The 26,941-nt window shown below is 36.2% G+C and overlaps 1 protein-coding gene across 2 annotated transcripts; it reads left to right on the top strand.

The window, feature by feature from the left end:
- The first annotated feature begins 226 nt into the window (after positions 1-226).
- Positions 227-21,292, top strand: F11 (coagulation factor XI). Of its 2 annotated transcripts, none has more exons than XR_010042557.1 (15): positions 227-572; positions 1,366-1,421; positions 5,442-5,604; positions 7,464-7,570; positions 8,252-8,411; positions 10,098-10,207; positions 10,652-10,811; positions 13,604-13,713; positions 13,819-13,981; positions 14,070-14,176; positions 17,207-17,375; positions 18,400-18,575; positions 19,138-19,233; positions 19,779-19,914; positions 20,192-20,379. XR_010042557.1 is itself a non-coding variant. In XM_003469161.3 (15 exons), exons 2-15 carry the CDS (start codon positions 1,367-1,369, stop codon positions 20,417-20,419), a joined length of 1,944 nt encoding a protein of 647 aa, XP_003469209.2. In that variant the 5' UTR covers positions 230-572; position 1,366; the 3' UTR covers positions 20,420-21,292. The 2 variants fall into 2 exon arrangements, 1 of the variants encoding a protein (XP_003469209.2); XM_003469161.3 differs by having other exon boundaries at positions 230-572; positions 19,775-19,914; positions 20,192-21,292.
- Positions 21,293-26,941: the final 5,649 nt, after the last annotated feature.

The following is a 26,941-nucleotide window of genomic DNA, read 5'->3' as shown; positions in this document are numbered from 1 at the left end:
ATCTGTAAGGACAGAAGACTGATAATCTGTAGTTTCCTTTTTGTCTAGCTGCCAGCTTCCAGCAGCTGAAGTCGCCTCCTTTTACTATAATACAAATCAATAAGTACAGCGGACTCTCCATATTTGGTAGACTTTGGCACTGAAGTTAGGATAGAATTAATCGTTAACAATTGGTGTCTAAAACTGTGTCCCCTCTGCATGAAGCTTTGGCTAGCAGGCATACAAAATGCAAGTCTGCCCAAATGCCAGTGCACAGAGGCAAATTCACACTCCAGCTGTCTTTGCATGTGTCACTTATACGTATGTGCAATTAAGAGAAAATAAACAAACAATGTATAGAAAATACTAACAATACTCCTAAGGTGCCAATATGCAGGGATTTTAAAGGCTTTTTCAGATATGTGGCACAAAGAGACATTGTTCCATAACATTGGAAATCGATAAAAGTAAATATTAAAGTTAAGTAAATGTCACCTGTGCAAGCTTCTTTAGAAAAGAATGAAGACCTTTTTGGAAGAAGACAAATGTGCTTACCGAGAATAGCAGCAAATAAACAAACCCGATATTTACAGGTAGGTTTTCAAAAACGACTTCACGTTTCTCTCAATCAGTTATGCCTTGAAATGCTTTTTTCTATGATGAGACTTTAAAAATTTGCAGTATAGAATGGTTGATATTTAAAATGTGTCTGATTTACTATTTTAAAGGCATTTAGATAATGTCTATATTTGAAAAAGGAAGCCGAATTAAAGCAGAGTAGTACTTAAGTGTAAGTTGTAAATTTAAAAAATATTCAAGAACAATGCTGTAAACTCCAGACTTTTTCTTACCTATGAATCAGGTTATTTTGTTTTATTTTGTTTTTGTATAACAATCTACTCAGTGTTTAGTGAGTATAAATACATTTATAAGGGACCAAAATCATCTATTAATATATTTACAACAGATGTTTTTAAAAGTAAGTAGAAAACCATCTTGAGCTCATTGATAGGTATAGAGAGAGATCACAAATATGAAAGGAAAGGAAATGAATTTGCAGAGAAAGTACCCATGGACTATTGAGGTGGTAGAGGGGTCAGACGCTGGTGACAAGAGATTTGAAGAGTGAGGGAAGAAGGAAAAACCAGGGAGAGGACGCGGCCCCTCAGCCCCGGGTTCTGCAGAAGAGCAACAATACGGATTACCACACACAAACCGACCTGAAGGATGATCTAGGATTCTGAAGTAAAATTCAGCACTATAAAAACAAGCTTGTCAACAACCATCAAATTATCTACTCCATTTCCTTGTAAATTCTGGTATCGGTAATCTAATTGTCAGTTTACATTTTATGTTCTAAAAGCACGAACATTTTTCTCCCTGTAGGATGTCCTTACTGTGCCTAATGGTGCATTGCATTTTGTTTGCCTCAGTTTCTGGCGGTAAGTAGAATCTTCAGTGTGGACAAGAACTAGTTTCATTCTGTGATCTGTGAACTAAAAACGAGAACAGAAGTCTCCATCAGGAGCTCACACAATTTTCGCATGCACGTTGAAGAATCCTGTGCCATCTACGCCAGAGGAGAAATAAATGTTTTATTTTTCACTTAAACCTCTAGGTATTTTAAAAGAGAAGAAGGTATTATATTTATTGCATTTAATTTCTGATACTGTTTCTAGGATTTTAGTGATAACGAACTTTTCACTGGTGTATGTGAAAATATCAAATCTAGGCAGACATTTAACATACAATAAATCCCATACAACATGTTAAATAATATAGTTTATAATTTCACTTTATTTGTGGCATGACTGTTTTCCAGGTTATTATAGTCCTTTATTGCTATTATTTCAAAATTATATTGTTATGTTGCTATAAACATGTCAGTATCAACTCAATTGAAGTATTCTGACCATTTATTTTAATAACTACCGCTCTCTCTATATATAATATATAATATATATTCTTTATACAAGTATATGAAGGATTGATAAATATATTCTTTTCACAGGTATATGGAGCATTAATAAAAATTGACCACATATAAGTCTCTAAAAGAAGTCTCAACAAATTTTATAAGATGAAAATTATATAGAACATGGAAATGAACTAAATATTTATAAAAAAGTAATAGGAAAATTCCGAAGGTTTGAAAAGCTGGTTAAGTGTATCATTTTTCACCAACATAGGACAAAAATATCATAATGAAAATTTTATTTTAATTAAAATATGAAATAAAAACATGTTGGGATGTGGCTGAGGCTAAGATCAAATGATCTTTATAAGATTTATGTGTACACACTAGAATAGATGAAAGACAAACATTTATGATAAGTGTACAACTCACAAAAAGAAAAAGATTCCAGGAAATTAAATGGAAAAAATTAGAAGGCATAAAAAACAAGTAGAGAAAATAGTAGCAATAAACTGAGTGGAAAGTAACATGGACCAGAGATGAACATGAATATACTCTGCAGTGTGACATCAGAATCTGTCAATGACTTTCTGTGAAAGGAAAAACTTCTGTGTTTTTTATATGTGTACATGCACAAAGCACAAATGAAATATTAACAAGCTTAACTCAGCAGTAGGATGAAGAAAAATAAAAGGATGATTACAATGTAGCAGTGTAAAAAGGTTAGATTATTTTCAGAAATGAAGTGAATTTAATATTCAGAACTGAATAGACGCACTACTTTTGGTGTATACCTAAAAGACGTAAAAGCAGACACTCAAACAGATCTTTGTATTCCTGGTTTCATCACTGTAGTATAAATGATAGCCAAAAAGTGAAAGCAAGTAGGCTTTGGGGGACACTTGTCCAAAGCATAGCACAACCCAAGTATTTATCAACAGATTAATAGACAAATAAAATGCAGTACATGTACGTAATGGAGTGATACTCAGACTTTACAAAGGAAGACACAAGATACAACATGGATGAATCTAGTGGACATTACACTAGTGTAATAAGCCAGTCACGAAAAGACAAAGACTATCCGATTCCATTTAGATAGTATATGTAGAGTAGTTAACTTTGAGAAAAAGAAAGTAGCATAGAGGCTTCCAGTTGGGGTGGATTGGGAGGACGGGATATTATTTTAATGGGTACAGAGTTTCAGTTGGAAAAGTTGAACAAGTTCTAGTGATGAATGGTGGCCGTGACCGTATAGCAGGGTAAGTGTACATATTGCCTCAAACTGCACTTCAAAAGAGTTTCAATGGTAAAAAATTTTAATCTTTTAAAATTTTTCCTAGCACACACTTGCAGTACGCAATAACTATATTCATGTTGGGGAATTGGGACATATATAATATATCCTAATTCTGTTTTTCATTCTTTTCCCCTCCTCTCCTTACTGCTCTATCTCTTTACATTATGTATATTCTATCACAATAAAAATTTAAATAATTTGATAAATCAGTACATACAGAAAAATATTTGATAAAATTTTATTCATGATAAAACTTTTAATCTCAAAACAGGAGGGTACATTCTTCATCAAATAACAGGTAAATTGATATGAACAGACAAAAATTCAAATCAGAAAGGTGGTGGAGAACTTACTATTTAATGCCTAATTATCGACACCTTTTCTAAGGGATTGAGAAGACAGGAATACCCTCTGTTACCTCTGTTAAGCATTGTGCTGGAGGTCCCAGTCAGCACAGCAAGGAAAGCAAAGAAATAAAAGCTAAAGGATTAGAAAAAAAATTAACTCTAATTGTCTGTAGATAATATGATGACATACCTAGAAAAATCCAAAATAATCAGCAAAAATTGTTTCGATCAAATTAGCAAGAAGCCTAAATATTAATTCAATAAACAAGAAGAAAAAACCCATCAAAATTTACTATCCCCAGAAACTATGTTTAGATTTTGAAAATAAATCTGCCTTTGTAATTAAATGATTCAGTTAAGAGGGGATGTAGTCTAAGAAAATTAGTGTATTTATTAGCTATCCAAAACCTAATTTAATTTGCTAAGCAGTTAACACTGCTCTTCTTGTAAGCAATATTTTAATGTAGTGCAATTTTTTGTAGCAAATGATTGGTATCTGGGGTTTTGGCGACTGCCATATAAATGGGTTGGAACTAACCCAGAACTTGAGGAAAAGAGACAAATCTCATGGTCACTCTTGGAATACTTGTCAACTTTAGAGAAAATCATGTTGTATACATGTGTGGTCATGTGTGGGTAATTTTGAAGGCACATTAGTAAGTTTTTGAATCTGGTTTGTTGCAGGACTTTGGCCCTCTTTAGATATCTCTTTCAAGAAACAGAAGATGTTTTAAAGTTTTTGTGACTTAGCCTTTTAAAAGTAAAGGTCTATTTAACAAAGAGGGATTTAATAATTCTTCTGAGACTCTATATTTCATAAGCAAATAGTTCACTTGAAGTGGTGAGGTGCTATGCACAGTACATTAACATATTGAGGGTCATCACACAATGCAATGATTACTCCAGAGCAATTGTTTTACACAATCACCGAGTATGAACACAGAAGCACTGCATCATGGAGGCCATTCTAGACATAAATGAGATGCTAAAGGGCATCTTTTTAGCAGGTAAAGACTGAAAAATTAGTTATCCACAAACATCTGTGGACAAGTGTTCATACAGGGGATGCCATTGAGGTAAATGTGTCTCATGATTTTCTTTTCCATCTGTGCTTGTTTACTTGAAATTAGCGCAAAAATTCCAGTTTGACTTTTGTAAAAGACCTGAACTTTGTTTGCATCTTTAAAAATTATTTTTTATCAGTACGTGTTGTAGTACATGATAATTACATTTCTCATGGGGAACTCCCCATGTACGTAATACATCTTAATTCCTACTTTAATCTCCTTCCTCTCTCTTACCTCCCCATTCCCTCTCTCTTCATTTCCTTTCTTTTTGCAAAATTTCCCTGTTTTCTAGGATCTATTTTTTATTTTGTTCTTTATTTATATTTTGGGTTTTTCATACAAGAGAAACCATGTGCTATTTAAGCTTGTATGTCTAATTTATTTTCACTTAACATTGTGATCTCAGGATACATTCATTTTCCTACAAATGACTCAAATTTATCCTTTTTAGGGCAGTGTAATACCACTTTATTCATTCATCTACTGATGGACATTTAGCTGCTTTCAAGATTTAGCTATTACGAATCATGCTGCTATTAACATGGCTATGATATATCAGTATGGTATGATGTCTTTAGCATTTTCAGGAAGATACCTAGAAGGGGAATGGTAGGTTAGAATGGAAATTCTACCTTTGAGGAATCTCTGTACTGATTCCCACAGTAGTTGCAGTAGCTTACATACCCACTAAAGATGCAGAAGGATTCCTTTTGCCCTGTAGCTTATGTCCAGCTTCAGGCATATTTTCTGTACGGAAGGCTCTTTGTCTGTTAGGTTATTATCTATGTGCTTCCCCAACTTCAAAATAATATTTGTTGTGCATCATACCACAGAATGTGTGACTAAGCTATTCAAAGACAGCAACTTTGAAGGAGGAGACATCGATACAGTTTTTGCACCAACTGCCAAATACTGCCAGGTGATCTGTACCTACCACCCGAGATGTTTGTTCTTCACGTTTATGGCTGAATCGGCATCTGAAGATCCTAGCAAATGGTAAATGTTTATGTTTCTACATAAAAGAACTGCATTTCACAAGCCAGTTACCTACCAATAAGTTTCTATGATTATATAAAAGAAAGTGTTAGCAACTGAAAAATAAATTGTCTTTCAGTTATAATATTGAATATTACAGGAAAAAAAATGGTGTTTAGGCCAGATTAGGAAAGAATTTGGTGCTTCTCAGTGTTGCTTTCTCAGCTTCTTTTGAGGTTCTAATATTAAGGGTTCTCTCTCTCTCTCTCTCTCTCTCTCTCTTCCTTTCTTCTTCCTCTCTCTCTCTCTGTCCCTTTCTGCTTCTCTCTCTCCCTCTCTTCTTCTCTCTCTTTTCCATTTTATCAGTCTTTATCAGTTTGTTCTTTGTTTTTCTATTGATTATTGATACTTCATATTATTTAACAGAGAATTATTCAACTGTCTTGTTCCAAAAAAATGCACAAAGTTAATTTTAAAAAATTATACAATGATCATCTGACAAGACTCTGTCATTTTGCTTCATAGACCAACAGATGTAGCACACATAGACACATGCTAACATTTGAAATAATTTTTAAACATCATGATATTTTACTTCTAAGTATTGCAACATGGATGGTCCCTCACAAAATGTATAAGAAATATATTTATTTTATTTATTTATCTTTTATTTGAAAATTGATAAAACCAAGGAAAATAAAACAGAAGAAAACCAATAAAAAAATTAACCCATACAAGTGATACAGAACTTCAAAACCTTATAGAACCAACAATAGTTACCGTAGTACCTTTCGTTGTCTTCAAAATAGCTGCAAATACTTTCAGACATAATACAAATCAAACAGATCAAAATAGAATAGAGACAATAAAGCCAAAACACTGAGTGCAATAAAAGACTTCAAAATAGGCCACTAGTAAATAAAAAGTGGCTACTATAATATCTCTCGTTATCTTTCAAGCCGTCAGATTTAACATAATCAAACAAAATGAAAGAGTTAAATAAAACCCAACCCACAAAACGGTGATGATATGGTTTTCCTGTCAGGATCCCCTCCTGGTGAGGCCTCTGGTTCTCTCCCTTCACAGTCCACGAGTGGTGCAGACACACTCACAGAGAGAGGCTTGGGTGTCTGTATAAGAAGTTCAACAAGACTTTTTTTTAAATAACATTTTCAGTTGTCTCCCAAATGTAATTTATAGCTATTACTAGAATCCTTTAAAAATCCAGAATCATCATCGTTTTATCTCTAGTCATGTTTCTAAAATTTTGTATCTTCTGCATAACACTTTTGTTTCAGTGTTGAACTTGAAAACTCAATAATCTAGCCTCTCTGCTAAAATCAAGCTACAAACATCTTTATGTATTATTGCTGCATTCAGAGATATTTGCATAGTACCATGAACATGTAAAAATTATTACTCTAGAATTTAAAACAGGGATCAAGAAGCATTTATTAACAAGGCAGAGTAAATATTTCAGAGTTTGTTGGTCCAGAAGCAAGATTAAAGACATTGTGTAAGTATTCTTCATCACCATTTAAAATGTTGCTACTTAAAAACATAAGAAACCACCCTTAAATAACAGGCTATACAGAGACAGATTTATTTTTGACTGTTATTTCGCAGCAGGCCATAGGTCACCCACCGCTGTTTGTTTCCGGTTAAGAAGCGTTATCATTCATTATCTTTTAAAAGTAGGATGTTGAAATGAAAACCAAAGTCACAATCTTGCTAAGAAAATATTTCTTTTAGCTAAATATTTGTTTTGGCATAAATGAGAGTACTTTGTTTGCTTTCTTGTGTTCTCATTTTAAGAGTCATTATTTTAAAACATAAACTCCCCCCTAATATATTTTTTTTTCAAAAAAAAAACAATACAGGTTTTCTTGCATCCTGAAAGACAGTGTCACAGAAACACTGCCAAAGGTGAATATGACAGGAGCAATTTCTGGATATTCTTTCAAGCAATGCCCACACCAGTTAAGTGGTAAGATGTCTTTAGAGGACTAACAAATGCTAGCTTTTATGATACATGCATATAAAAGTGTCAGATAAGCTTTTATAGCTTTAATACCAAACACTACTATATGGAAATAGACTCTCCTACTGAAGTTCTTTTGGGATAGGATAAAAGATCACACATATGTGCTTGCCTCTCTCTCTTCCATAGGTGAACTACCATGCATTAAAATGCCTTTCTTTACTTTATAAAAGGGCATATTTTACTACTCAGCTCTCATCATCAATTTTCTTTCTCTTTCTCTGCCTAAAATTTTACAGGAAAGTCTATTAAGTGTATTAATACAAATCAAAGAGGGCAAGTACAAAGATTGTGTGGTGCACCCCTCAGCAGTGAAGCAGATACTTGAGCGGGTTAATTAGTGAACAACGAATCAATGGAGTCATGAGGAGTTAGGGCAGAAAATCAAAATGCAAGTTTATGGGCCTGAAATGATTGCAATATAGGAAGGACATTAGCATTCTTTTAATGCTTCTACATAGGTGAGAGTAGGAAATAAACAGGTTAATATTAAGACAAAAGACTTCTGAGGAAAAGGGAGCAAACTAGTTTAAAAAATCAAGTCAGGAGGAGCAGTTGCCAAGGGAGACATATCGTAGCTGCCCCTGGAATCTCGAGGGCACTTATATTTTTCACTTTTATTTCCAGCTTGCAACAAAGATGTTTATGAGGGCCTAGACATGAGAGGCGTGAACTATAATGGCTCTGTTGCCAGGAGTGTTCAGGAATGTCAAGAGAGGTGCACCAATGACATCCACTGCCACTTTTTCACATACGCAACAGGACATTTTCCCAGCATAGAGCACCGGTGAGTAAGCTAGAAACTGAGCCTAAGGACAAGAGAAATGTCAGTGGAGAGCAAAATGCTGACTCATCAAAATTAAATTTCACTTTGACGGCAAGATTTATTTTTAACCTTCAAAAACATTTGTATAATAGAAATCATTGTTTTTGTCATGAAAAGTTGGCTTAAAAACAGATTGGTGTTTTTTTTGTTTTGTTTTTTTTTTTTTTTTTTTTTTTGGTGGGGGTGCTCTTTGAGGCAGGGTCTCACCAGGCAGTTCAGGCTGGCCTTGAACTCACTTTGTAGCCCAGGCTCATCTTGAACTCAAAACAATCCCCCCCTCCTGAGTGCTGGGATTACAGGCTTGTACCACCATTCCCAACTGGGTGCATTTGATTATTGGTAAAGGTCTGTGTTTTCACCACACTTAGAAAATATGTATATGTATATGTTTAATCTATATTCCTGCTAATTTCAAAAGTGCTACATTTTAAAATTGGCCCTACAGTTGGCCCTACAATTGGCCCTACAATTGGTTCCATTGGTAATGGCCTTCCTACCCTATAGAATGACAAAGTAATGGAAGCTCATGTCGAGGTGTTACTCTGCTTATACTGAATTTTTGAAGTATTCCAAGAATAAATGTATTGAATAAGAATATAAAAATGATCTGCTACTAGTGACTCAGTCTACATCTTATTTAAAATTTTGTTAAAAAAGAAATATTAATTTTTATATTTAAAAGTATTTGTGATTACCTAAATTTGCATAGTAAACTACATTTATCTGGAATCCAAATGAAAAATTGCAATTAAATTCAAATTACTAATGTATTTGAATGTCATTTTACATACTTTAATTTTGTAACCTGAACAGCTATTTCTAAGATGACAATATGTAACTTGTCAACTGGCGATTTCTTATCATTTATTTTTCTGTAACTCTGTATTATTTCTACCCTTTTTTATCTCCATGTATTTTTTCTTTCTCTTTAAATAAAAGAAAATGTAAAAAAATTCAAATTACTAATGTTTATATTTTAACATTCTATTGTCCATATTCATGAAAAAGAGGTAAGTTGGGAAGCACACGAAGTATTCAAAAAGATTAAACTTAAAAGAGAAGGATGACATGAAAACAGAAGGAAGATTTAGATGAAAGGAAGGTAGTCAGAGAAGAGAGGCAGGAGACTTAAGGGAGAACAGCAGGGGAAGAAATGATCACAATCCTATATTCACAAAATGTTAATGTGCATTAACAGTTTATGTGAAAAATATCCAAACTAAAATAAATTATTTAAAACACCAAATTAATCACTGATCTGTCATGGCTTATCTTTAGGTAAGTGCAGAGGACATATTTCATGTCTCAGACAACAGAACATAAACTGCAAGCTGTGAAAATACGGAGGTATTATAGAAATATTAAAGCACTAAAATTGAGAAGAGATGGAGAAATCACGCATTCACATGTTTCTTCTCTTTGTATCTTCACTGCCACCAAGCTGTCATTTTGTTAGCAAAGAAATAGCTCACAAAATCCACAGGACCGCCAGGAGATCAGACATAGTCAGAACTGCCTCTCAAACGAATGCTTTTCAGGGTGATTCCTGTGTTGCCATGGCCCAAATCCTCTCTCCAAATGATAATTTCTTCTTGCTACAAACAGTGAAAGAGTATAAGATTTTTTTCCATGTTTGTCTTTATTCAGGAACATCTGTCTATTGAAGCGCACCAGAACAGGAACACCAACCAGCATAACAAAGCTGAGTAATGTGGTATCTGGATTTTCACTGAAATCCTGTGCACTTTCTAACCTGGGTAACTATTGTCTTATTTATTTATTCATTTATTTTTGGTACCGGGAATCAAACTCACAACCTCACGCTTACCAGGCAGGCACTTATGCCACTGAGTTAAATCCCCAGCCCAACTATTGCTGTCTTGATGGGATAGTTAAAAGATTAGTGTATGAAGTTGACGAGGACAGTAAGTGTAATTTGGACATAAACTTATGCTCTCTGATGAAATGTATCCAGTGATCTTTTCCCTTCTTATAACTGAGCTCATTTTGTCTTTTAGAGAGTTTATATTTAAATGACCAGTTCAAAACAAATAATTTTATTTCTGTGTAAATTAAAAGCATTGAAAAACCTTGGGGGTAAATTTAAACTTTTAAATAGGGAGCTTACAAATGTTGTAATAAAAATCTTCATGATTCTGCTGGTGCACGGGTTTTCCAACCTGGTTTCTTCTATCATGCAGCTTGTATTAGGGACATTTTCCCTAACACGGTGTTTGCAGACAGTAACATCGGCAGTGTTGTGACTCCTGATGCTTTTGTCTGTCGCGGCATTTGTACTCATCACCCCAGTTGTCTGTTTTTTACCTTCTTTTCCCATGAATGGTCAAGAGAATCTCAAAGGTAAGAGGTTATGACTAAGGGTGATTTGTCATCTTTTGAAAATAGCTGATTAAAATCCATCAATGAATGTCTTGAGTAGCTAAAAATTGTATTTAAATGTCTGTATATGATAAAAGTTGCAAAGAATTTTTGGATTTTCTCATTTCTCCTTTCCATCTACTGACCACAAATCTGACACTATCAATTGTTCCTACTTTTTGTTTGTTTGTTTTGTTTTGTTTTGTTTTAAGCTTAGAGGTCTCTACCTTTGGTAAAAGGAGAGTTGTCTGGCTGTCAATAGTGTGAAGAAGACAAGCCTGGCCATCAAAAAAGCTGTTCATTCCACTACAAAAAGAGCTGCTTTGCCGGGCGTGGTGGCTCACATCTATAATACCCAGCACTCAGGAGGTTGAGGCAAGAGGATCATTGCAAGTTCAAAACCAGCCTAGGCTACAAAGTGAGCTCAAGACCAGCCTGAACTGTATAGGGAGACCCTGTCTCAAAAACAAGAGAGAGAGAGAGAGAGAGAGAGAGAGAGAGAGAGAGAGAGAGAGCGAGCTGCAGATGTCAGTAAAATGAAAAATCTGCAATGGAAAGAGAGTGGTGAAAATGAAGACCTACATCAAGAAATTTGGAGTAAAAAGAGAATTTTAAGACTGAGGCCCCATTTCTCTACAGATGGGAATTAACAAGGGACAAGATAAAAAGTTTGTTATATTTCTTTGGTCATTAAAGGTAGACGCACTGAGGTTATTACCCTTCACAAACAAGAATCACCAGAAAACAAAAAAACAAAAAAGTCATAAGGTTCACTCCATCAAACAGAGGTTTCTTTACATTATCTGAGTTGGAATGCTTGAAGCTCTAGGCATGTGCTGACCTTGGCTGCCCACTGCTGAACAACTCTCAATCATCCAGCCAAGGTGAGCCCTTAAGTTCACTGCCCACCAGGTAAGCCTCATTGTGCACTAGGTGAGACTGTAATTTCAAGAGCACAAGACCTGTTACATGAAAATATATTTGTTAATTTCTTTTACTAAACAAACACTATAACTTCTTTGATATCTGTTGCATATCAAGAATTATTCTAGGGATATAATTGCCTCTTTGGATCAGGGTGGAAATGGGAGAGAAGTATTCCAATTGGGTTGTGTGATCAGATGGGGCCAATAGCATTTGCAGATGGGTTGGATATCGGCTGTGAAGGAAAGAAAGGGCCAGTGATATTATGAAGATTTTTGGCCTGAGTAATTGGAAGGATGCAAATGTCAGTGACTAAGCTGTGGAATCTTTCATGAGGAGCCAAAGTCAAGAGCAAGAGGCATGTTTTGGACATGTAGGGGAAATGCTGAACTGGTAACTGGAAATAGAAGTCAGCTTCAAAACAGACGCACTCTCTAGATCTGTGTAATTAGAGCCACAAAAAAGATGAGAATGACAAATGACTGAATGCAGACAGAGCACAAAGGAAACCCAGATGGAAAGGTCAGGCAATTCGGAAATGAGAAAATTTGGAAATTAGAAAAATGCCTTTGTATGTTGTTGTTTTGTGATTGTTGCTTCTTCATTTTGTTTTCTTTTATAAAATTACTGGTCATCTGGGCATGGTGGTACACACTTATAATCCCAGTACTCAGGAGGCTGAGGCGAGAGGACCACTGTGAGTTCAAGGCCAGCCTGGGCTCCATAGCAAAACCCTGTCTTAAAAAGACAAAAGAGAAAAAAATTACCAATCAATACTTATAAAATGAGTAACACATTTCATCCTTAATACAGAGTGTGGGAGGACCATGCCAGCTGCAAGGCTTCACTTAATTTAATTTAGATCGAATAAAATTAAAAATTCACTTCCCTGACTCTCTTATTCACATTATAAGTGATCAATAGCCATATGTAGCTACTTGTTACTCTACTGAATGGCATAGACAGAGAATATTTCTGCCATTCCAGAAAACTCTGTTGGATAGCTCTACTCAAGTCTGATGTTTTGAGTGAATTAGGAAAAGTCTCTCCCTTGCAGGAAGATGCTGCCAGGCAGGCTCAAGAGTCAGTGATGGATTTCACTTAGACATTTCTAAGCCTATATAGGAGATATTTAGGTAGCATGAATAATCTTTTATAAAAATATGGTTCATTAGTGTCTATCAATTTTACAAAGCAATGAAGTTCAGTGTGATATTTTCATACATGCACGTAGAATATTTTTTATCATATCTGTTCCCCTTCTCTCCCTAACAATCCCCGCTGTTCCTCTCCCCATAACATTGTAATGCTCTCCCTTCTAGCATGGAAATCATGTGATATTCAATCTCCAGTTCCATCCTTCTTTTTCTGAAAGTGGTAAAATAATTTCATTCATTCTTTGTTCAATTTATAATTGAATAATATTCATATGTGTGTGTGTCACATTTTTCTTACTCATTTGTAATAAATTGGTGGGCATTTAGGCTCACGTTGGCTGTTGTGAATCGTGCCAGAGTAAAGATGGATGTGTAAGTATATGGTGTGAAAATTCTTTGAATCTTTGAGACAGACTAGAAGTGTTGAAAGAAAGGAAATACAGAGCGGAAATAGTAACAATACTGGCACTAGGCCCACTTATGAGTCAGATGGTTTCGCTTTGAAATTGTCTACAACCTAGACGATCATAGAGCGTGACTCAATAATTCATGAAGAATACTATAAAACTAGGAGTATTCTCACTATTAAATGGCAACATGAGTCAACTTTACTTTCCAAACATGCTGTAAAAATATTCTTTTGATATGTCTTATATGATATATTTATGTCTTTCTCCCCTTTTTTACTGTCAGAAATCTTTGCCTCCTTAAAACATCTGAAAGTGGATTACCAACTACCCGCATTCAAAAGAACAAAGCTCTCTCTGGTTTCAGTCTGCAAAACTGCAGACACAGCGTCCCAGGTAAACAATGAGTCCATGTCCTTCTGGTGGAGAGCAACAATCCTTGAGCAGATTGAGGAATGATAAAGCCATCTGTCTCACTGCTGATATTGATGTGTTATCTAGTATTCTGTCCGTCTTCTTTTTATCGTGACACTGACTTCTTGGGAGAGGAACTCGACATTGTTGATGTGCAAGGTCATGAAGCCTGTCAGAAAATGTGCACCAATGCCATCCGCTGTCAGTTTTTTACTTATTTGCCACCTCAAGAATCTTGCAATGAAAGGAAGTAAGACACCTGAAGGGTTAAGTCGGTGTGCATAACTCATCCATTTTTTAGGTGATTTATATTTATCCTCCTTTGTTTCCAACTGTAGAGGCAAATGTTACTTAAAACTTTCTTCCAATGGATCTCCAACTAAAATACTTCGTGGGAGAGGAAGCATCTCTGGATATACATTACGGTTATGCAAAATGGATAATGGTAAGTGTGATGTCACTTGGAAAATATGTGTGAAGGAATTATTCTATACTAATTGTATTGAGATAATAACAGCCACACGGGGGCTAAAGCTAGTAAAATAAAATTTTAGCAGTTTTTCATTGTTTTCACCTCACTCATGCAAGCTAACTATGTTTTAAAGATATAAATTATCTTAAGTAAACCCTAATCTGCCTAATATGAATTGAATATGCATATTAATTTGAAACATTCACACTACTGGGATCTCCTGATGACACACAGAGTCAGCCAACATTCATATGGCTGATTCTTATATATAGTTTTGTTTGTTTGTGTGTTTGGTATCAAGAATTAAACTTAAGATCTCATAATGGCCAGGCAGGAGCTGTGCCACTGAGCTACATTCCTGAACCCACCATATGGCTGATTCTTATTATCAATGCCAAAGATCATTCTTACTATCCCTTAGGTGAAAAATTCAACCAGTACTTTGGTTAACCAAATTATTCATTTTTTCCCATTTGATGTTAAAAGTGAAATATAAATGATCATGACATTCTCCAAAAATTATGTATTTACTCAAGAAATGCTGGAATAGTTCTTTTTTTTTTTTTTTTTTTGAGGACTGTCATTCTTCCAGATTGACAAAGGATCTGTGGGTTTCAGTATATTAACAACCATGACTGAGAAACTTTAGTAATTATTTTCCAATTATCTGAACAATGTTTCCCTCCCGGTGACTAGTTTCTTAGCATAAGAAATGGTGTGTAGCCAAATAGAGATGTTCCAAGGGGCAGAATTACAGCAGGAAAAGAATATCCACAAATGCTTCTTCCCAAGTTATCATAATAACCTATTATGGCTTTATCATTTATTGATTTGCATCAAAACATGTTTTAGACTGTTTGCTTTGTTTAGTGTCCAAAATTATAATGTACTACACATTTAGATTAAGCTAACATTTAATGAATAAAATGGAAATGATAATCATACTTCATAATAATTTTAGGAGTACAAAAATATTTTTTGTTGGATTATTTCATATACTGAAAAGATAAATTAATTCTAAACACCTAGGAAATTGTTCTGTAAAACATACAAATTTTCTAGCACATACAATACTAATATTCTAAGTAATGAAATATTTCTTAGAATTGAAAGGTCCTTTGATGAGAATCTTTGGATGAATTAAGGATCTTTAGAAAATCACCCTATTATGTCATAGCTCAAACATGGTTTCCCTCACAGTAAGTTTACCAAAGAAAAGGAAGAAGCATTTCAAATAACTCTGTTGTCTTAGTCTTACTTGGCCTGAAAAGGAACACTTAGCAAATGTCATTAAGAGACGCTGGAGTGGTTTAAAGATAGAAATAAGCATTTATGTTTGATAAATTTCAGATATGGTTTTCACCCTCCCCATTTCATCCTTCTCTGTTGAGTTTTTAGACTTTAGTCTATGGAGGGTACAGAATATATCTGTTGTAAATTGATTAAATTTGATAATATAAAGGAAAATAAAATTTTGTGTCTTTTAGTACAGCTTCAAAGTTAAGTGAATTAAATAATTAGGCTTCACTGCACTGTATTAGATAAAATAATACTCTAATAAGAGAGGACATATGTAGCAAATGCTGCTTATGTCCAGTATTGTTGTTGAGGTACAATATAATTGAACTTTCTGAAGATGCATAGCAAAGTGGTTAAAAGAAACATTTCTTAACATCAAATGTAATGCTGAAAACTGTATTTCAGTATTTTGTTTCAGCTGAGGAACAGAATAGAATGAATATCAATACTCATGACATGTACCACCTGTGCTCTTTGTAAGTTATTTTTAACATATCTTAATTAACGTTTATCAACTTATCCTAAGGTTTGCCCATCTTGCAATCTATAAGAGCCTCCAATAAACTCCAGAATATTGCTAACATCTTTAACATGATCTTCCAAAATTAATGTCTGCCCACTCCCGTGAGAACTCTCTTAAGATTTCTATAACCACCTCATGCTCATTCTTAGCTCAGCTCACTGTTAACTGTTATTTGTTTTAAAACTTCTTTTCCCATACTCTCCTATTTTAAATATACCTCAGAATTATATTTATATTTATATTTTTTCCCTATAGAGAAAAGAAAAGCCTAAAAGTTCCTGTATAGCAATGGGTACCACCTACAAGCTTGTTACAAACAATTTTAGCATCCTTCACCCAAGTTCTGAGTCATAGTCTGTATTTTGAAAGTACACAGGCGATCCACAGGCATGCTGCCTGTGAATGCCCCCCTCTCTCATGCTATCTGGATTCTGTGGTACACCTGGCAAAGACTTCCAAGAGAAGAATGGGTTCTCCAATTTGGCATCCCAAGAAATAGTAATAGGATAGGCTCCTGCCCGACATCCAAGAAAAGAGAGAAGCCCAGGGATGAGTGTAAATCAGAGTCCTTGGAAAGTATCAGTAGTCAGCCCAGAAAAGCCCCAAATTGTCAACAAGGCCAAAGGGCAGAAATTCATACACAGAAAATCAATCCTGGCTTGGGCATGGATGAAGCAAGAATAACAGGGAGCCATTGCCAACAGGAGAGAATTGGGGACAAAGGAGGACTGGACAAGGGCTGCAGACTGAGTGGAAGGTACTCAGCTTTCGTCTGTGACATTGTTCTCAGACTTTCAGGGAGCAGATTAAAACATGAATTACTAGGCTCTGCTGCCAGAGTTTCTGGTTCACTGGGCTAGAGATGACCTCAAGAATTTACATGTCTAACTAGTCCCCGGGTGATGCTGTTCATCTGGGACCACACTTGGGAACCATTGTTTTAAAAGGTCAGTCACTGTTATCACTGAAGGAGACAACCGGCCCTGTGGTACCAGACAGCACAAGGAGATGTGATCATTCCATTTGTATGTGCATGTTTTCTTTGTCAACTTGATTATAAAGTCTAACTCAGGGCTATAGTAAATTCTTAAAAGAAGGAAAATTTTTCTTTCATTTGTTCCTCAGGAAACATAACTACTAATGGAAAATGAAATCTACTTATTGCAATCTCTCTTTCGTAGTATGCACAACCAAAATCAAGGCCAGAATTGTCGGAGGAACTGTGTCTCTGCGTGGTGAGTGGCCGTGGCAGATAACTCTGCATATCACAAAGCCCATCCAGAGACACTTGTGTGGAGGATCCATCATTGGGAACCAGTGGATATTAACGGCCGCTCATTGTTTTGATGGGTCGGTTCTGTGGCTATTTTTATTGGTCTACCATCCTCATACATCTGTGAAGTCCAGTACTAGTATATTCATTCATAAATATTTTTAAAATGTCAGTTACTCTATGTACTAAATTAATTTCCAGTCTTTAGTGGGAGACAAAAAGCAAAAAGAAAGAACTACTCATTAGAAACAGAGCTACATGACAGCACATGGGTCCCCTGTCTCATTTAAATGCAAACACATTTCATGGTCTTTCTGTCATTTCCGATAGGAACTTGCCATTCTTTGTTTATAGAGTCCGGAACTAAACTCGTGGAGAATTTCCTGTTCTGTGACTCCAGTTTCCCGTATTCATGCTTGTTCTTTCATTCTGCCTTTCTCTTTCTCTACCTCTATTTTTTTTCCTTTTTCCTCTCTCTTCACGCCACCCCCTTAAATACAGAAAGATGTCATTATGCATCCTCAAACTTATTCCCTACTTATGTTACTTTGGCTCTTGGTCAAACATAAAAGCTTTAGCTGGAAAATGTGTGAATGCATGTATCCCTGGAAATTTTAGCTGACCAAGTTTCCTCTTTGCCACTTTAGTGTCTTCTGACTTGTCTCCTGTTAGCTCTGTGTGTCATAGCTTTTTTTTTAAAATCTGTTCAAGACACACTGACATTATAACTCAAGACGATGCTTGAGATTAACAGTTCCCTTTGCAAAGTACAAAAACCCTATTGAATTTCTCAGGGTCACAGCTAGTAAATGGTAGGACTAAGATTAAAACTCAAGACTTTTCATGAACACGTGTATGTATGTATTGGAGAATGGAAAGAGCATTTATTATACAAGTTTCATGTAAAATAAATGCTCATCAGTACCCTCTTTACAGTGGAAACACATAACCAAAAAACTTTAGGATGAATTCAGTCTTTCCACTTAAAAGTAAACTATTGGCATGAAATTTAGTAATAGCCAGGTTAATAGCTATGTAGCTCAAAATGTTTGGAAAATACATATAAAGGAAATAAATTTCCCTCTCTTGTTTGTTCCTTAGGGTAGAATCACCTAAAATTCTGCGTATCTATGGTGGCATTGCAAATCAATCTGAAATAAATGAGGATACTCCTTTCTTTGGGGTACAAGAAATAATAATTCATGATCAGTATAAAATGGCAGAAAGTGGGTATGATATCGCCTTGCTGAAACTGGAAACAACCATGAACTATACGGGTACGTACAGTTCTAAGTGGAAAGTTATCTACAAAGGTGAGCTGGATGAGGTATTTACTAGCAAGATATTCATGACATGATCCTACAAATCTGTTCAAGTGCTTTCAACAAAGGGAAAGGGTTTGGAAAGCTTAGCTTTCAGTCTGATAAGGCTGACTCTCTTGTTTGATTGTAGGATCGTATGTTGAGGGCGTGGGTGAAAATTTTAGGCTTCTTCAGTTGCATAGGACAGCATAATTTTATAACATTTTAGAATATCAAGAGTAATCACGTCTACTAGCTTGTTTTGAGGGACAAAATGATGAAGGGTCAGCATGATTAAGAGTCAGCAACTTCTACAAACTCACAGAATGAGTTGGAGTGAAGGAATTAGTGGTAAAGGGCCTGGCTGGCTGATGTCACATCATCCTGGGATCTACAGTAACACCAAACATGAGACATAAAAATATGTGACAAGAAGACACAAAATGAATATAACAAACAGCAAAGGCATGTAGAATGAAAAGTGAGAAAAGATATATTTTGCTTCTGATAATTAAACTATGATTTTTTAAAAATTTAGATTCTCAACGACCCATATGCCTACCTTCCAAAGGAGATAGAAACGTAATATATAATGACTGCTGGGTGACTGGATGGGGATACACAAAATTAAGAGGTAAAAAATGCTGTTTTAGCATCCTAAAAATAAGGAGCATAGTTTAGCTATGCACATTTTCTGCTCTATCAAGCCATACAGCTGAGATGCAAATAGAATAAAATAGTACCATTCAATTGGAGGAAGTATACTAATAAAGATAAAAAGATAATAATCACCCAAGTGAGGATGATGTTAGGTCAGTTTTATTAGAAGTTTTAAATATGATTAAACCTCTTTAAAAACTATTTTTAATGAAATTTAATGTGAGACTTAGCACTTTTCAGTAAATGTCCTAACTTGTTATCTAATTATTGTCTCTGGCAAGTAAGTTTAATGAGTCATAATTAATTTTTAAGCTTGATTAACATTGATAAAATGGAATGCACAATAGTAGAAACAATGTCTTTTTAATACTTTACAAGTATAAAAGACTGGTGAAGTATACCTAATATTTTTATTCCTAGATTTTTACATAAGTATAATTTTTAATATTTTGCATGTGATTTTAATCAGTATTTTATATATGATTATCCTGCTAACAAGCTATAATTTTTTTAAGACAGTATACAAAACACTCTCCAGAAAGCCAAGGTACCCTTGGTGTCAAATGAAGAATGCCAGACAAGATACAGAAGTCATAAAATAACCAACAAGATGATTTGTGCAGGCTACAAGGAAGGAGGGAAGGATGCTTGCAAGGTAATAGAGTGTTCTCAACCAGCTGAATATATTCAAGTTAGATTGCTTAATACATTTTAAAAAGCAGTCTTCTGCCAAAAAGCAGGAAACAAGATGTGTTTGTCTTATTTATTGAAATCTAACATACAAACACTGGATGCAAGTGAATAATCTGGCTCTTTGAACTTCATAAAAGGACCAGAGTTGAATTTTAGGCCAAATCACTATGAACAAATATATTTATTATGGGAAGCATCTAATGCGATCTGTGCTGACATTTCCCTTCCCTTTTTCACAGGGAGATTCTGGGGGCCCCCTGTCCTGTAAACACAATGAGGTCTGGCATCTGGTGGGCATCACGAGCTGGGGAGAAGGTTGTGGTCAGAGAGAACGGCCCGGCGTTTACACCAACGTGGTCAAGTATGTGGACTGGATTTTGGAGAAAACTCAAGTGGAGCAAAGAAGTCGAGGCCCATTTGAAGGGCAAACCAGATTGTTTCCTAGAAAAGGGCTCAGATTTCCCTGAAGAAAACACAGTGATTATGGTTCCTCCGTGGTTACAAACTGCGCTTGATGTTTCTAAGACAATGTTTTAAAATTCTGTTTAGAAAATTCCTGTTTGATGATAATCTTTATTTGTTTTCAACATTCAATCTGTTGCTTTTTGATTACAATTTTACTCAGCAAAGGAAATCCCCATAAGGAGATATTTTTGAAGATTACACCATGACTGCTGTTCCAAAACTGTGGTGTAGCACCATGCAGAACTGCTAAAAAGAGCCCACCACAAAAAACTGCTACATAAAAAACAAGCTGTAGGAAATGGGAACAAGACAGTCATCATCAATGTGCAAGACTCTATATACTGCCTGTGGGACCACATCTCTTTTGTAAAGAAAGCATTTTACTGAATTTAATGACAGGCTTTCAGAAGGGCAGAGTTCTTGTCTTTTCAGTTTTTAATATGTGTTGCATATAAATGGAGGCAGGTACAAGCTGAAACTGAGTGTGAAATGAAGATTCCAGAGTTTGTGTAAGGGAGATTAGGATCAGCAATTTACTTAGAAGGAGTACTGTAGTACCCTACGGGACATATTGCAGAGATACACTTGCCTAGAAAACCGTTTGTTACAGACTGTGTATTTATTTGCTGAGCTTTTGGAAGGGGAAAGTGAATGGGGACAAGGGAGAAGAGCTTCCTTACTAAGGAAAGCTGCTGCTCTAAGCGTAATTCAGCAAAGAGAAAGACAATGGATATACTGAGAGAAATGAATGTAAAATATATCCATACTACAAAGAAAAAATCTACTTTGGAGCAAATGGATGATTAGAGTAGAGGCTTCAGCATCTTCAAATAGCTGTTTGTATTTTAAATACAGAAGTTTTCTCTTACTGGAAATATTTACCTTGTTATTGTTTTGTTACAGTACAATAGCCTAGGATTAGAACCATCTCCACGTAGTTTTCAACCTGTGTCAACAGCCATACAATTCACCCAATGTGAGAGATATTTATTGACCAAAACTACATAATAATACCACACTGAGCTTTGGGAAGAAGGATGAGAAAATAAACTGTAGCTTCATGATGTTTACAGTCGAGTTAACATGAACAACAAATAAAATAATTATACAAGATATAGTTTCAAACTTGAATAAGCAGGGTGCACAGAGTTCTCTGAGAAAAGAAGAATGATAAGTTCAACAGGTAGGATAAGAAGAGCACAGTTTTGAGAAAGATAAAACAAAAACAACAACTCTGCCCCAAATCCCAAAGATCAAAATGACTGAAAGAGCATAAATGAGCCAGGTCCCAAATATATGTAGACTGAAACAAACCTGGAGTGAAAAATTATAGCTCCATAAAGCTAGCAAATAATATTATCTCATTATATGTTTATTACCTTCACAGTGTTGAGCTAACACTTCAGAGAGAAAAATATTGGGGTGTCATTTCTGAAGTGATCTTTCTGTAAAGCCTTCCTTGAAAAGTATATGTTGAAAATACATCTTTGGTTTTTAGCATGTAACTTTGTATAATGTCTTAATATTTGAATACCTAATATATGCCCATGATTCAAAAATTAAAACGCCATGAGAAGTTATAAAATGTAAATTATAAAGATGCCCTCTCCTACCCCAAAGGTTGCTCAAACTATACACTGCTTAATGTTTTTCTCACTTAACTTTAAATCTTTAGCATAGTTCTGATTGGTGCAGAGTGAGGTTCCTTAGTCTGTTATAGAACATGGTATTCTACCTCAGAGATCCCATATTGTACTTAATCAATCCCCAACTGAAGGACAGTTAGGTTGCGTCAGTCTTTCTCTCTTCTGCAAATGTTCAGGTCAATTTGTAGGGCAAAGTGCATTTCAGAAGCAGATTTGTTGATAGAAACAACAAAGGCAACAACAACAGCAACATAAAGGGGGATGGAAGAATACATTTGCAGTTTTGATAAATTTTGGCAAATTTTCCTTCCAAAAATTTGTAGCAATTTTCCCTCCCACAATTCAATAGATAGAAAAAGGTATCTCAATTTTTATTTCTAGATTTTCTTAATGTAAATGGAATTGTGTTACTTTGGTGTATGTGATCACCAAACTAATAATTGCTTTATTTTTTTTTACCTAAACATTACTTTGGGAGTTACTTTATAGACAAAAATGGAATATGTTCTTGCAGTCATAACATGTTAAGAATTCTTGCTTATCAGCAAACGATTCCAGAACGTAGACTGTTCAAACTTGCTAGTGGCTCATTGTGGGTGAAAACACTGGTTATCCAGCTGTCTCTGCGTGTCATGGATGTGCACTTGGGGTTCAAGTGACCTCATCTCCTGTCCCAGGAGTGGGTGTTAATTTATGCACATGCACTAACACAATCTTGTCTTCCTTCCCCTGGAAAGCTGGTCACAGTGTACTGTAATCACAAATACAGAGTACAGTTATCTAAGTACTATAATCCTTTCCCCAGTCTTCCTCACAATCCAAAAAGTTATGTTTATAATACCATTAAGATATTATTGGAATCCTAGCAAGATAATTCCAATCTACCAACCCCAATGCACCTCACTGCGAGAGTAAAGACACCAAGATGTATTCCAAGTTAAGGGCACCCAAGGGGTCCTAAGTCCAATCCCCATGAGGATGTGTGGACAAAAGGCCTTCATCCCAGGCCTCTCCCAAAATTTATTATTTTGTGAAGAAAGGAGTGATTTGAGGATGAGTGACAGTGAGGATGGCGGGAACTACATGAATAATTTGAGCTGGCTAGTCAGGCAGGGAGAAAAGCATCTCTGCAAAATGCATCGATAAGGATATGCAGAAGGATCAATTTGCATAATCCAATCAAAGTAGTAACTACATTGTTTTTGGAGGCTGTTGCTTTGATTTCTGATGTGTAAACTTTTGTGCCCTGGCAAGTCATAGCCTCTTTATCTTGAGGCTCATACCCAGCTGACATTCCTGGAGCGGACTGGCTCTACCATCCTGCTGTGCTTATATATTTTAGAGAGAGCACAATGAGAGGAAAAAAAGAGACTGACTGATGGCTTTAGAGATTACATACCAGTACCTAGTTTAGCCTTATTTACAATGCTGAGAGCCAATAAAAAGAAAAAGAAAATCATAGCCAGCTCTATACACATCAGTGTAAGAAAATCAGTCTCCATATAATCAAAGTTGCAGCAATTGTTCTGCATTCAAAGGGAGTCACTTGAGTTGTCTCCCACAATGGTGGGCAGACCAAGGCATGTGACACAGCTTCCCCCAACCACAGTGACTGGCTTAGAGATGTCAATCTGTGCAGTTTGAGACTTTGGGTTGAATATTGGAAGGATGACTCCCCCCACCCATGAATGAGGAAGCAACTACTTTTCTAGTGGTGGCACAATCTTGAGAAGCAGCCTAAAGACCACAGTGATGCAAAGGCAGAGTCCTGAGAGCTCAGTTCATCCTGCTCTTCCCTGTTTCATAACAATAAATCCCCTCTTTGTGTTTGAGCCAGTTTGAATTTAAACTTCTATTATTAGCAAAAACATTCCAGTGTATCAGGATGTAGTCATCAAGAGTATTATTAATACTCTGACTCAATTATTTTTTAAATGTTAATTGCTATTATTATTATTATTTGCAGTACTGAGGATCAAATTTTGAGCATGCAAAAGTCGAGCTCTACCACCCAGCAACACCCAGCCCTGACTGAATTAAATCTAACCCTACACTTGTTAGGTGTTTGTTACAGTGCTGTTGCAGGAAATATGGTGTATTACATGGTGCTCTCTGCCCAGTCAGGAGGCCACGGTCCTCAGGAAGGCTGCTGTTCTCACCACCCCCATCACAGTGAAGGGAGGCAACCAGACATTAGAATGAGAATCGTGTATAGACTAAGTGCTTGTTTAAGAAAGGCTTTACAAGTACGCTTCACATTATCTGATTATCTGATCCACGTCTAGCCTTAGCTGTTGTCTATTGTCTTGCCTCATTAAAAAAATCAGGGAAGTCAGCATGGTGACACATGCCAGCAATCTGGAAGGTAAAGGCAGAAAAAGGTAGTTTGAACCCAGCCCGTGCAGTTTAGTGACTAGCAAGATTTGTCTTAAAATGTTTCCTTTTAAATTGCAGGGGGGCTTGGGATGTAGCTCAGTACATTGGTCTTAAGTTCAGCCCCTAGTAATAAAAACATGAAATCACACAAAATATCAGGGACGCTTTTATCCATTTTGACGAGCACTGTGTCTCCATCTGGACCTGTTCTCATCTCTCCTCCCCCACCTTCTGGGCCCCCACTGATCTCTAGTATGCTTTATCACCCGGGCTTTCCACACCCTCCACCAGGCTCGCTCTGGGGGAGCCTTTCCGCTTCCTAACCTTGTAGAGAGTCTTCAGTATTTTGGTTAGCCATGTGTCATAACTTCAGACAGAGGATTTTGTGGCTCACGGCTGCCTGGGCAGCACACAGCGCTGGTTCTGTGAGGTCACCGTAGCTTTCTCTTTGTGCCTTTCCTTCCCTTTGTGGCTCTTCGCAAGGGAGGGCTTCTACAGGGGCAGGTGTGAGGTGGCAGCCACATGCCACCACTTTCCAGCCTGATCTGTGAATTCCATCCATCTTTCTCCTCTCACACCCACCTCTCATACCTACCTGGGTGAGGCAAAGGGCTCTCTTTTCATTTACAGGAAAAATTTTCTGCCTTTGCCAAGGCTATCTCACAAGCTAAAAATAACTTCAGGATAATTATTCAATCAGAAATGTACCTCTATGTGTGTATGTGTGTATGTGTGTGTGTGTGTGTGTGTGTGTGTGTGTGTGTATGTGTGTCTGTCTGTCTGTCTGTGTCTGTGTGTGTGTTGCCTCTCTGGGCTCTGTTTCCTCATGTTCAGATGCTGAATCCAATTCTGAGAGTTTCCACAAAAAATTGCTATGAAAAGGGTAAGCGGGTAGGGAGTGGGTAAAATAATAGAAATTATTGTCTCTGTTCTTGAAACCGAAAATGTGAAGTCAGACTGTCAGCAGCTGCGCTCTGCGCTCTCTGAAGCCTCAGGGGAAGACGTGTGTTTCCTCTGGCTTCCAGGAGCTCCAGAGTCCTCTGGAGGTGGCTCTGTCTCCCTGCTGGGTCTTTTCCTCTGGGTTCCCTCCTCTCCTCTTAAAAGGAAATCATAGTATTGGATTTATAGCCCAAGCTACTGTGGACAGGTTGTACTACACTGTGTAAATGATATAGTTTATTATTATGGCCATTATCCATTTAATTTAAATCTTCAAGGCAACTACATTTGAAATACCTCAGAGCAACTGGTCCAGAACAGTATTTAATACACTTGCTGGATCTCTTTTGCTACTGGGTGTCAGGCAATTTTATTGCAAATGTAATTTGGTGGGAGTCCCTGGTGGAGATAATTGTTCCTGTAACTTTGATTTACCATTTACTTCCTCTACCGAGAGACCTGTTAGAATTTACTTTTTGGCCACTGATGCCATTTTTACACTGTTCCCCAAGGAACAGGTGTGGGAAGTGTAACCACAAGAAATTACAAAGGACATTGTGTTGTGCATAGGTGGAGATTTGCATAGCTGTGACCATTAAGCTACTAACACATTTGGGTACTGTCAAAAGAACAGTCAAAAGTGAACTCTTGAGGTTAGGAAAGCAGTTTAATAAGTACATGCAATAAGAAACTTAGGTTATCACAAGCAAAACAGTATCAAACACAAAGTGTGAGTTTTTAATAAGTCTCTGCCACAATCATTTGAAATAACTCTCATTATACGAACAGGAAGCCACTAAAGAGAAACCAAGACAAACCGTTACTTCCTCACAAATATTTATATAATTAAGCATATTGATATTTTATATGAGTGTATCTAGATGGGTTTCTCAGGTCATTACTTCTGCTAGTTAAGGAAAAGCTTGATACAGGTGTTTAAAATGATTTTTCTGTGCCAGATTTACTCCACTGTTTTTGTGACATCACAAGAGAAATCAAGCTAGACATGCTTTCCATACTTACAAGTTATTTTTTTCTGTATTCAGATTCTATTTTTGTAAATTAAAAATCTGAAATATGATGAGTAGCTTTTAATATTCTATCTGACAATCATTACATGAGTTGAGCAGCATATTTATAGATGCTCATATTCAGTAAGTGAAAGTCTCAGATCCTCAATTTGTGCACTATTCCAACTGAGCTAAATTCTGTGCATTAGATGTGTCTGTTCTGGTTCTGGGGATGTTTTCCCTTCTAGTATTTGCATTATTAAAGCATATGTAAAGAGAGCTATTTCTGCTTCCAGGGAACAGAGCAACAAGGTCAGATTTGCTCTGGGTTTTAATTAATTTATTCATTTTGATTTTTTGCCTTGAGCAGAGTCCTATTCACGATGATACCAGTGGAAAATGATATTTGGCACTTGAGTTATTGGTGGCTCCTAAGCTGTTAGAGATGAGAGAGACTTTGGTGACCACATTCAAGGACGTGAAGTCCAGTAAGGGACGTGGAACCACTCAGCCCGGGCTCCTTAGGGCAACAGCTGAGCTGAGGGAATCCAGT

This window comes from Cavia porcellus, unplaced genomic scaffold, assembly GCF_034190915.1.
Source record: "Cavia porcellus strain 051 isolate PalLab524CR breed Dunkin Hartley unplaced genomic scaffold, mCavPor4.1 scaffold_24, whole genome shotgun sequence".
Lineage (NCBI taxonomy): Eukaryota > Metazoa > Chordata > Mammalia > Rodentia > Caviidae > Cavia > Cavia porcellus.
This window is presented reverse-complemented; position numbering and strand designations above follow the sequence as displayed.